This window comes from Zosterops lateralis (assembly GCF_965231275.1).
Source record: "Zosterops lateralis genome assembly, chromosome: 3".
NCBI lineage: Eukaryota > Metazoa > Chordata > Aves > Passeriformes > Zosteropidae > Zosterops > Zosterops lateralis.
The window spans coordinates 8,115,801-8,126,553 of record NC_139764.1 but is presented as its reverse complement, the minus strand read 5'-3'; the positions used below and the strand labels follow the sequence as shown (position 1 = coordinate 8,126,553).

Here is a 10,753-nt window from a genome sequence, read left to right as displayed (position 1 = left end):
TTTACATTTCCTTATCTCCTGCATAATGTCCTTCATCTCTCTTCACCAAATAATTGCTTTTCCCCCTGATCTCATGCAGCAAAAAAAAAAAAACAACTTGAGCATTGCTAGGGAGCAGTTTGTTTGACAGTGTGGAAACAACTGTGCATTCTGTGGTCTTGCATTTCTTTCCCTTTGAGAAATCCAGCAATTTTGTTTTTAAAACGTGTTTAAAATACTTTAATTAGAAAAAACCTCTATTTCTGACTTATAAGCACACAAGGAGTATTCATTACTTACTAGGCTCTTTCATGCTTTTCCTATAAGGTACCTTTGCAAATACTGAGGGTACTCAGAGTTCGTATTTTTTACTTCTCCACCCCAGCAGAAGATAGACTGGCCCTGCTTGATGTCTAGTTGCAGAGGATCAAGAATAAAGTAACATTAGTATTTATTCACTGAATAGCTAGAGTATCCTCTGCTCAGCTAAAGCTGAGTTTGGAATCTAATATTTTTTTTTAGTGGTATTTTTCTGTGTTGTTTGCATCAGTGTGTTCTTTGGTACTCATTTCCCACCAGTGAAGAGTTCCACAGCTATCAGTACATTCAAGAACTGGGGGATGGACTCTGAAGAAGCCACTTATTTTCTTTAATTCTCTGATTATGCATTAAAGTCTGGTGGATGGAGCAGGCCCTGATGTCCCAGAAGACAATTAGCACCGTGATTTTGGACAGAACAGACTGTGACATTAAACAGGGACCTGGGAATGGAAAGATCAGAAAATGTCTTGCAGTTGGACTGCTGTTTGCTGGAGTACATTTGGAATTGCAACCTGTGCTTGAGTGAAGTATATATATATTTTTCCACAAGCAGAAGTGAAAGCTCTTTTCCAGAGTAGAAAACGCCAGGGCTACTGAAAATCTCAACTCCACTTCTTGTTTCTCTCTCAGGGAAAGGTTTGGGGTCTCACATCCTCCAGGGATCAGGACCCAAAGCTCTCATTAGTGGGAAAAAAAGGTGTTTTCTAATGCATCCCTACAGTTAGCATTTCCTATGGACTACTGCTAACCCTGTAGTTCCTTCAATTTCCATGAATTGCAGACAGACACACCAAATTCCTGTAGTCAACATCTCCCAGTAAAAACTCTCTGTTAAAGGGATTCTGACCAGAAGAAGTATCACGACCTGAGCCTGTGCATGGTCTCCTGTTTTCTAAAGGTCTCCACAAAATCTTCTGTGTTATTTTCCATGGGGCTCATTCCATGCCTATTTCAAATGCAGTTTTCTATTGATGCTGAACCAATTTTTGCCTTTTTTTCTTTTATGTATTCTCTGTATTCTTTACTCATGTATTTATAGCCTATTAGTGTATTCGTAGCCCCGTACTTTTCCTTCCCTTTTTTTCCCTAGGCAGAAAGACAAAATATATTCCAGAGTTCCAAGCCTCAGGGGTTACAAGGCCCCTATCCTATCTTGGCTCTCCCTAGGAACCAAGGTCAAAACCATCTCCTTGAGACACATTTTCATCGAGAAGGTTTAGCCCTAAAAAGAGGAGGAGGGATTCAGAGAAGGGTTGAATAGGGGGAAGCTGCCTCACCAATTATGTCTCTAATTGGTGATTTTTGTCAATTATGGTAATTTGCTAAACTTAGAATACTGTATTCACCCCGGGGGAGTGGGTTGGGGGGTGGTGGTGGTGCATTTTTTTTACATTTTCCATATCTACCCCTGCAGGCCTCTAATAAAAACCAGCCTTTATATTACCTCCTATACTAATATTATCTTGAAATTGTGTGTTGTTTCATTTTTAGGTTCTTTAAGGCACCACCATGGGTAGAAGAAGCTGGAACACACCCTTAATGGTGAACACTGGACCTGTTCATTGCCATCTGATCTCCAAAGGCTTCCCAGCCCTAATGGGCTAGTGGGATTATTCATTATCACTGATGTCTCCCTATATAGGAGCATGTGTCCTATTGCTGGAAGGGCCAGTGTGGCCCCTAGTGAATGTGGTATGAAGGGACATGTAGCAACTTTAAATTAACTGATGGGAAAAGAACATTTAGAAGGTCATTTGAAATGTCTAAGGTGTTGCACAAACATGAATTATTCTTTGCACATACTGAAAAGACAAAACCAGCTGCTCTTAGCCAGCCAACATGGGGTGAAGAGCCACGATACAGTTTTATATCTGTTCCAAATCATAGGATCATGGAATGGTTTTCATGGGAAAGGACCTTAAAGATCATCCAGTTTCAACCCCTCTGCCATGGGCTTCTCACATGACAAAATTTCTCAGGACCCCATCCAGCCTGGCCTTCAACACTTGGCTCATCTAATACCCAGATCAGGAAGTCCTCGTCTACACACTCCAGGAGTGCCCTTGGTTGCTCACAGTCATCTATATTACTTTCCCAGCAGATGTTGGTGAGGTAGGTGTTAAACATTACATTTGGTGCAGGTAGCTGGGGATGCAGATGCAGCACAAAATGCAGGTTGAGCTCTCTGGGAGCAGGATCCTGAGCCCAAGGCAAGAGGCCATGAACTCCCTTTTGCATTACAAAGGACACAGGGACTTGTGGGGCAGCCAGAGGACTAGACTCAGAGACACAGCAGGAGCTGATGAGCCCCAGAGCTTCATGACCTTAGACAGTGAGGGGATAAAAGCACAGGGGTTCCTTTATTCCAGGTTCCTCCTCAGAGGTACCATCTCTGAGGTGGTTATTTAGTTTTGTTATTTAGGGGTTTTTTTTAAATTTTATTTAGTTACTTCATCATGATTTGACTGTTTTGGAGATCTGGACATCTGTGACTCTGCTGTGAGAAACCCAGGGTTAAGCTGGTAAGGAAACCTGGTCTGAGTGTGTGTGTGTGGAGGGTATAGCTGTGAAGGCTTTTGGGTCCCACATGAGGTGATGTGAGAGTGACTCCAGAGTGGCTCTTGGATGGTTGCATCCCTCCCTTCCTTGCCTCTTGCTTCTGAAAAGCCCATAGCCCATAGGTTTAAAATCTAAGTTTCCAGGGTTCCAACACCATAGCCCTCAGCTGCAGTGCTCCAGCTGGGGAAGTGTCCCAGCATGCTTCCATGAGGACAATTTGACCGTAGTTAGGTTTGGAAGGGACCTAAAAGCTCATCTGGTCGCAACTCCTCTGCCACAGGCTGGGACACCTTCTACTGGACAAGGTAGCTCAAAGCCCCATCCAGCTTGGCCTTCAACACTTCCAGGGATGGGGTGGGCAACCGGTGCCTGTGCCTAACCACTCTTATAGTCCAGCATTTCTTCCTAATATCCTATAAAAAACAGCTTAAGGCTGTTATCCTTCTTCCCTGCCTTCCTTAGGGAAGCTCTCTTTAGCCTTCCTACAAGCCCCCAGCAGAGACTGGGGAGGGGTTCTAGAGGTTCTAAAAGGTCAACGGCCAACAGGAACCGTTGGTCGTGTGCCATGACCCCTGGCAGGCATGAGCCCAACATTCTGGATTCCGGGAGTTAGGGGGATGGACCAATCAGCAGGCTCTGCTGCAGGTAACATCACAATGGGTGAAGAACCCTTGAGGCAGTTGGAGGGGCAGAGCAGCAGAAGGACGCTGCAGAGCAGAGTGGGCAGTCGTGTCCTGCTTCTCTCTTGTCCTCCTTTGGGTACTGGTGTGTTATTCTGTGGAAATCACCCAGGACCTTCTTGAGTTAGAAGAGGAATGCCTAAAGAGATGGGTAGGCTTAGTAATTTTATAGACCTTCCTACCTGTGAGCTCCGCAGACTCGCAGAGATTGCAGAGCTGTTGACCTCCGTCCGCCTCTCACGCACCCGTAAGGCCAGGCTGGCACTGGCCTTGAAGAGTGGAGGCTACATCCCAAAGCTCGTAGAGATTTTCCAAATCTGTGAGAGTGAGAAGGACACCGAAGGCTTGCGCCATCTGTTTGATGTTGTGAGAGGAATTCTGTTCCTGGACAAAGCCACCCTGTTTGAGGTGATATTTTCTGATGAGTGTATTCTGGGTGTTGTTGGATGCCTGGAGTATGATCCTTGTTTGGCTCAGCCAGCACAGCACAGGGAATTCTTGACCAACGCAGCAAAGCTTCATGAGGCTATTCCTATCCAAGACCCTGAACTCAAGAAAAAAATCAGCCAGGTGTTCAGGGCACAGTACATTCAGGCCATCATCACACCTAATCCATCAGAAGGTTTTCTTTCTACCCTCAATTCCTTCATCAGCTCCAGCAAAGAGGAGATTTTACGTGAGTTGCAGGTAAGTGGTTTTTAATGTGGCTTAGATGGGATCTGTAGAGCTCCTTCTGGCTGTAGTTTGGAATTGCTTTACGGCTGGTGAACACTAAGTTAATCACAGGCACTTTGATTTGCACAATGTTTTGAATGCTTTCCCTTCTTCCTGATCCCTTGGATTTCATACTTTCAAAGTGATAAATTTCAGGTGACTATCTTAAAACTTTTTATGGGCTGTAACAAGATAAAGTGCTTCTCTTTGGTTGCCAAGCAAACTTTTGGAGCTGGTTTTGTATAAGTATTTAAGAAACATCCAACTTCCAGTGTTTTGTTCCAGGGACATTTATTGCACTGTTTTCATGCAAAGGGGGGTTGGAAATATGGCAGAAAGTGCCAAACCCCTTCCTGGAGCTGCTGAAAACTGGTGCATGTGTACTCTAGCATTTGCCTTCTTTGTGATAAAAGTAATTGCAGTGTGGGAATTTTGACTTCACGAAGTGTGGGGTCCTAGAAGGATCATGTTTTCTCTTTCCAGAATCACTGTGTAATTTGTGTTCTTTTTGTGTGCTCCACAGAAAGATGAGGCATTTTTGCCTAAAGTTTTTGCACAATTAGCAAATGAAGCTACATCTGGCGAGCAACAATGTGAGCTGGTAAGTCAGTAGTCTTGGTGGCTCCTCAAAGGCTTTAAATGAGAGGGATGAAGTAGGAAGTGAAACTTTTCTGGGAGTTCTGCAGTCTCAGAAGTACTTCTAGAGAATCAGAATTACATCCCCCAACCCGGGAAAAAATTGTGACTGTTTCATCCTTTCAGCTTTCTGAATCAAATGCACAATATTTTTATTTTTTTTTTCCCTGTGCACCAGATGAAGTTTTTCAAGGAATTCTGTGCCTTTTCTTTCATGTCACGTGAGAGAAGAAATGAATTTCTTCAAGCTTTGGGAAAGTTGGGATTTCTTCCAACTCTTGAAAAGTTAATGGTAAGTGAAAAGTTAGAACTAGGTTTAATAAAACTAGAAAAGCCTACCCACAGCCATTTGCCTTTTTTTTTTTCTTTCTTTCTTTTTAATCTGCTGAGCACCTTTTTGTAAGTCTGATTGGAGAGCTTTGCTCTGCTGGGAGTAGAGATTTCTGGTGATGTCCAGAATCCAGAAGCTGCCCACAGTTGTGTTCTGGAGTAGCCTGGTTTGGCTGCTCTTGCTATATTTTACTTTTCATGATGTCTGAGGGCAGTGAAGTCCTCATGTCCAGGTAGTCCAAATGTGAAAGAGACTTTTTTATGTGCAAGCTCGATTGTTGGATTTTTGTCAGAGAAAATCACTTCCCTTAAGGAAAAGTCTGAATTCTTATTGCCTGTAAATGGGCACAGAAACTGTTGTACACCTTGTTCAGTTGATCCTTTAGTTAAAAAATGAATAAATTGTGGATATCAGGTATAGAATATCAATAAAGTCTTAGATATACAAGCAGGTAGGATGTTGGGAATGTTTCCAGCCTAAGTTAAGGCTCTCAATTCAAGAAAGCCTTGTGGCCTTTCTAAAGGAGGAAAATAGTAGGGAAAGGATTTGCCTGGTTCTTTGTTGTTTTTCTGTAACCATATTATCATGTTTCTCATGAAAATTTTTGTAACAAAATGTTCTCCACTTTTAAATTGCCTCTTCCTTGCAGCTGCATGTGATAATAAATACCAAACCTGTTTTACTCTAACAAATTAACCTTTTTTTCTTTTTTTTTTTTTTTTTTTTGTGAGGCAATGGATGATTTGCAAGTTAGATCTACTGCTACAGATATATTGTCTTATCTAGTAGAATTTAGTCCAGCCATAGTCCAAGATTTTGCACTGCAAGAGGCCCGGCAGAGTGAGAATGTAAGTAAAAGTAGTTTGGAGATTTTTGAATATACCAATTTTAGGGCAAACAGGAAAACAACCAGCAAAATAAAATCTCAATTTCTATGTTTAAATTTTTATTTTAAAATAATTGCAGAAAGGGGGGAACTCATTCCATTCTTGTGACTAATTATTTTATGATTCCTTTATTTGTTTTTTGTTTTTTTGCAGGATACCCAACTCATCATTAAGGTCATTGAGCAGATGATCTGTACTCCTGACCCTGAATTTGGAGGAGATAATCAGCTGATGGAGATTTTTTGTGCTCTGATCAACACAGACAAAATGCTGGCCAGAGTTAGTGTAAGAGAACATAAATGGCAGAAGATATGACACTGTCTTGGCAAACTTAAAAGCCTGATACTCTTGCTGTTATTGTGGGCAGAGGATAAAAAATTATAGGGGTTTTTTAATTGAGTGGATGTGGTCTGATAGTGACTTTAAATAAGCAAAAGATAAGCTAATTTTCTAATGGAAGGTATTTGTATAGGGCATCGTGCCAATATTAAGTGGTTAATTAATTAACCATTAATTAATTAGCTAATTAAATGGATAAATTAATATGTGTCAGTGCCATAGCCCTGTCTGACCATAGCTCTCTCCATCTGGATGATAAATTCTGAAAGATTTTAATGCACTGTAATTTACCAGAATACCTGTAAAATGGTTTACAGATTGTTCTGGGCAAAACACTGTGGATTTCAGAATGGTTTAAAGACACTTTGTCAAGCACTTTGAGTCATTGATGGTTTTTTCCAGTATATATTTGCATCCATGCTGGGGATTCTTTTAATGATAGCTGGGTTGCTTGTATGTCTCACAAATTTGTCCCAAAATAAAGAAATTGATCTTGTGTGAAGACAGTCTTGCAGACCCAAAGAACTCAGCAGAATTCTTTGTAGGCTGTTTCTTCTGTTAGTACTCTTTTTTTTCTTTTTCTTTTTTTTTTTTTTAATTTAAAAGGTTGCATGTGAATGCCAGTGTTTAATGAGGTTATTGTTGTTTCAGCATTTGGAAGTATTTGAATTTCTCGATATCTTCTACGACCGTTACATTCATATTCTTACTGCGCCACTTCTGGCTCACACAGCAGAAGAATGGCATGAAATAGGTAAGGAAAATTTTAATTTCTTTTTTCCCTTTGAAGGGCCTTACAGTACTGGTAAACAGCAATAGACCTGTGATGCCCTCTGGGAATATGATTACTGCTGTTCCACCTTCAGTTTTCCTTTCCTGGGGCTGTGAATGCTGACATAGCTTGACAGTGTACCTTGTAAAGATGCACTTCCTTCATGTATATTGGGAATAATGTCATAGTTTTACTAGTCTAATTTTAAAGAATATTTACTGTAAAGCCAAAAAAAAGCTGTATTTTGTTTGTTGTTTTATTCTGACCCAATGTCCTGATTCCCAAAGCAACCCAGTAAAACAAAAATCCACTAAAAATATGCCAGGAACTGCAATAGCAACTGAGCTCAGTGTACACTGACAGTACATTATTTATTTTTTTGTGTAACTCAAGACATTAATTTTTCTTGTAGAAAATTATCAGAAGGCCGAAATCCTTGCCACAGTTTTGAAGATGCTGTCTTTTTGTGTGGAACGGCACCGGTACCACATGAAGATTTACGTTATCAAGAATGATCTGCTGAGAAGAACATTGGTCTTGATGAAGTCCAAACACAAATTTCTGGCCTTGAGTGAGTATTGGAAATGTTTTTTAAGGCTTTATGTGTCCTGTATGGAAGGTGTAACAGTACCAATGTACACCTGAACTCAGAATTCCTCTTTATTTGCTGTGTTTTACTGACTACAATTAAGTCATTTGGAAAAAAAGAGGTTTCTTTTTTTGTAGAAGAGCAGCTGTCTCTAAGCACAGACCAATGCAGTTTCTGGTGGGAGGAGGACTGTTGTCTCTTTTGAGGTCTACAGGGATCCTTTCAAATCTTCACGGCAGGATCCTTTATAATCAGATTTCTTGACTCATTTCAGTGGAAATTGTGTCCTTTCTTAATAACGTCCTAAATTTGGTTCTCCCTGTGGAGAGTGAATGAAATTATGTGAACCAGGATCTTAAAAAACTCAGGGCTGGTTCTGGGAGGGGAACAAGGACAAAAGCACAGGAGGGAATTAATAGTTTAGCTGCATGCATGCTGGAATGCATTGCTGCTGGACTTGAGAAAGAAATCCATGCTTCCTGATCACCTTCAAATACAAAGGAAAGTCCAAAAAGGAAAGAAATGTCGACAAATGCTGCTTTTGCAATTTGGGGGTGCATTTTTCTCTCAGAATAGCACCAGGTTTTTCAGTTCTTCCACAAGAGGGTGCGAGCCCTGGCAGCTGGTTGTTGAATGCTTGTATGTCTTTCTTCACACAGGTGCTCTTCGCTTTATGAGGAAGATAATTGGCCAGAAGGATGAACTTTACAACCATTACATCACCCTGGGGAACCTGTTTGAGCCAGTGGTAAATGCTGTGGTGGACAACAAGAACAGGTGCAACATACTCAAATCTGCCTCGATGGAAATGTTTGAATTCATCCAACGGGTGAGTTCAGCAGCAGCCTCAGCACTGACATGTCCATGGCATTGCCAGAGGCAAAACATTCCCAAGAGAGCAAATATCCTGTTTTAATGGAAGGGTCACAAATGGAACTGGGACATTGCTGAGTCTATTATTCATTTCTAAGGAAGTTTAATCTTTCTAGATCTCAGCTCTTTCCCTAAGAATAAATCTGATTGCTTGCCATTTGTTATTATTCTTGACAAGAATATTTTGTCTCTGGACAAGGAATCAGTTACTTTCCAAAATAAATTAAAAGCTTTCTGACTTTCTGACTGTGAACATTTGAGACCGAAACCCTGTTTTTGTTCTTATTCAGGAGAATATTAATTTCCTCATTGCACACATAGTTGAGAACTTCTCTGATGCACTGGAATCTGTCAAACCCACTCACACATTCCAGGGACTGAAGACAAAATATGAGCAAGCAAAAGACCAGCAAAAAAAGAAACTGGACAGGTATGGCCCTGTTTCTGTCTCACGAGGCCAGTGCCTGCCATTCTGCAGGCCTGCTGGTTGGTTTTTAATTTCCCAGAGAGCAGAAGAAGCAGGTGGCTGGGATTGGGGTTAGATTTTGTTCTTGCTGAAAACTTTTTGGAGTAAACCTCCACCTACCTTTCTTTGAGTAGAGCTGATGTGGTCAATAGATTACATGTCCTGTTCAGAAAAGTCTCAGCTTATGAAGAGAAGAATCTTGCTCTGTTCTTCTGAGTTAGGATTCAGGCTGCCTCATTATCACCTGGATATTTGTAAAGCTTTTAGTGAGGTTGGAAGCAGGGATGGAGCTGGATTGCCTTCTCCAAGTCACTTAATTCCTTCTAAAGCTTTGGAAGCCATTTATGACCAGCTGAGTCTGAAACATGAGGCAAAGCTTTGATCACTTGTCCTGTGTCTCTTGCAGTGTCCCCTCCGTATTGCCTGTTGAGACATTTGCCAAGGAAGCAATAGTGTCACCTGTGGATGAAGGTCTGCAGACCAGTGCAGGTGAAGAGAAAGCAGCTCCAACATCACCACCAAGATCCAAGGACTCCTCTCCAACATACACAACCCTGACCACAGTGATGGAAGCCCCCAAGGTGGGAGAGAAGTTTTATGGAGGCTCCTGTCCTCACGTAGGACAGCAGAGAAGCCTTGGGGATTTTCCGGGTGTAATGTGGCACAGTCAGCAATAGCCTTGTACAGGGTATCTCAGGGATAAATACACCCAAATCCCTGACTAATTTCACCAAGAATGAAACCCTGACTAATTTGGGGTGAGGTTTAATGAGGATAAGGTGGGACTGGAGTCAGTTGTTAATCTGGTGGGCACAATTTTGCCTCTTCTGCATGATTGAACTGTCGCTACTCCTTGGCTTTCTGCCCTGCCCAGATGGTGCCCTGTGTGTGTTATATACAGGTGGGATTGCCTTTTTTGAAATCTATTCCCCATCAGGGAATTAATAGGTGGTTTTAAGCAGACAAAATGCAGGGAGTGATACCTCTTTTTGTGCCTTTTGCAGCTGAGCATTATTTAAATCTTAGCTTCCAAGCAGCTACAGAAAACTGGCAAGAATTTTATTGCTCACCCCTAAGACTTGGGGGAAAAACGGATGTGCAGCATGCATTTTTTCAATGTTAGAATTTAATTTTTTTTTGCCTTTTTCTAATTGGCAGAGAGGTCTGTTTGAAATATTTGGTTTTCCTGATGATGAAGATGATGAGGCAGCACCAAAGAAAAGAGCTCGTCTGGATTCCTAAAGGAAACTGAAATTTTATATAAGAACTTTTATTATGGGTTTTCCAGCGCTGCAACTGCTCAGTGTTAAAATATGGGATCAGCTGCAATCCATCACATAGATCTCTCTTGTAATATTATGTTATTACATTATAATAATAGTATAATGTATTGGTAATATATGGATAGGTTATAATATAATATAAGTAATATAAGTAATGAAATATAATATAAGTAATATAAGTAATGAAATATAATATATTATAGTAGTAATATATAGTAACATATAGTAATATATAGTATGTTAATATAACTATATAGTTATATAATATAACTATATAGTTATATAATATAACTATAATATAACTATATAGTAATATATAGTATG

At 40.8% G+C, this 10,753-nt stretch overlaps 1 protein-coding gene across 3 annotated transcripts; it reads left to right on the top strand.

Moving 5' to 3' along the window:
- The first annotated feature begins 2,004 nt into the window (after positions 1 to 2,004).
- On the top strand, positions 2,005 to 10,535 carry LOC310906661 (serine/threonine-protein phosphatase 4 regulatory subunit 3-A-like). 3 transcript variants are annotated; one of them, XM_083856098.1, is made up of 12 exons: positions 2,005 to 2,412; positions 2,747 to 2,822; positions 4,777 to 4,854; positions 5,068 to 5,181; positions 5,952 to 6,068; positions 6,261 to 6,392; positions 7,098 to 7,200; positions 7,631 to 7,789; positions 8,467 to 8,636; positions 8,971 to 9,110; positions 9,553 to 9,727; positions 10,305 to 10,535. In XM_083856098.1, the coding sequence occupies exons 4-12, from the start codon at positions 5,068 to 5,070 to the stop codon at positions 10,386 to 10,388; spliced, it is 1,194 nt and encodes a 397-aa protein (XP_083712224.1). In that variant the 5' UTR covers positions 2,005 to 2,412; positions 2,747 to 2,822; positions 4,777 to 4,854; the 3' UTR covers positions 10,389 to 10,535. The 3 variants fall into 3 exon arrangements, with proteins under 3 accessions (XP_083712224.1, XP_083712223.1, XP_083712222.1); XM_083856097.1 differs by lacking the exons at positions 2,005 to 2,412; positions 2,747 to 2,822 and having other exon boundaries at positions 4,510 to 4,854; XM_083856096.1 differs by lacking the exons at positions 2,005 to 2,412; positions 2,747 to 2,822; positions 4,777 to 4,854 and having other exon boundaries at positions 4,941 to 5,181.
- Positions 10,536 to 10,753: the final 218 nt, after the last annotated feature.

Excerpts from the sequence above, each read along its gene's own strand:
- LOC310906661 (XM_083856096.1), top strand. The coding sequence starts at position 5,029 with ATGCACAATATTTTTATTTTTTTTTTCCCTGTGCACCAGATGAAGTTT. Across the intron at positions 6,069-6,260 it reads AGGCCCGGCAGAGTGAGAAT|GATACCCAACTCATCATTAA; the intron begins GTAAGTAAAAGT and ends GTTTTTTTGCAG. Across the intron at positions 7,790-8,466 it reads ACACAAATTTCTGGCCTTGA|GTGCTCTTCGCTTTATGAGG; the intron begins GTGAGTATTGGA and ends TTCTTCACACAG.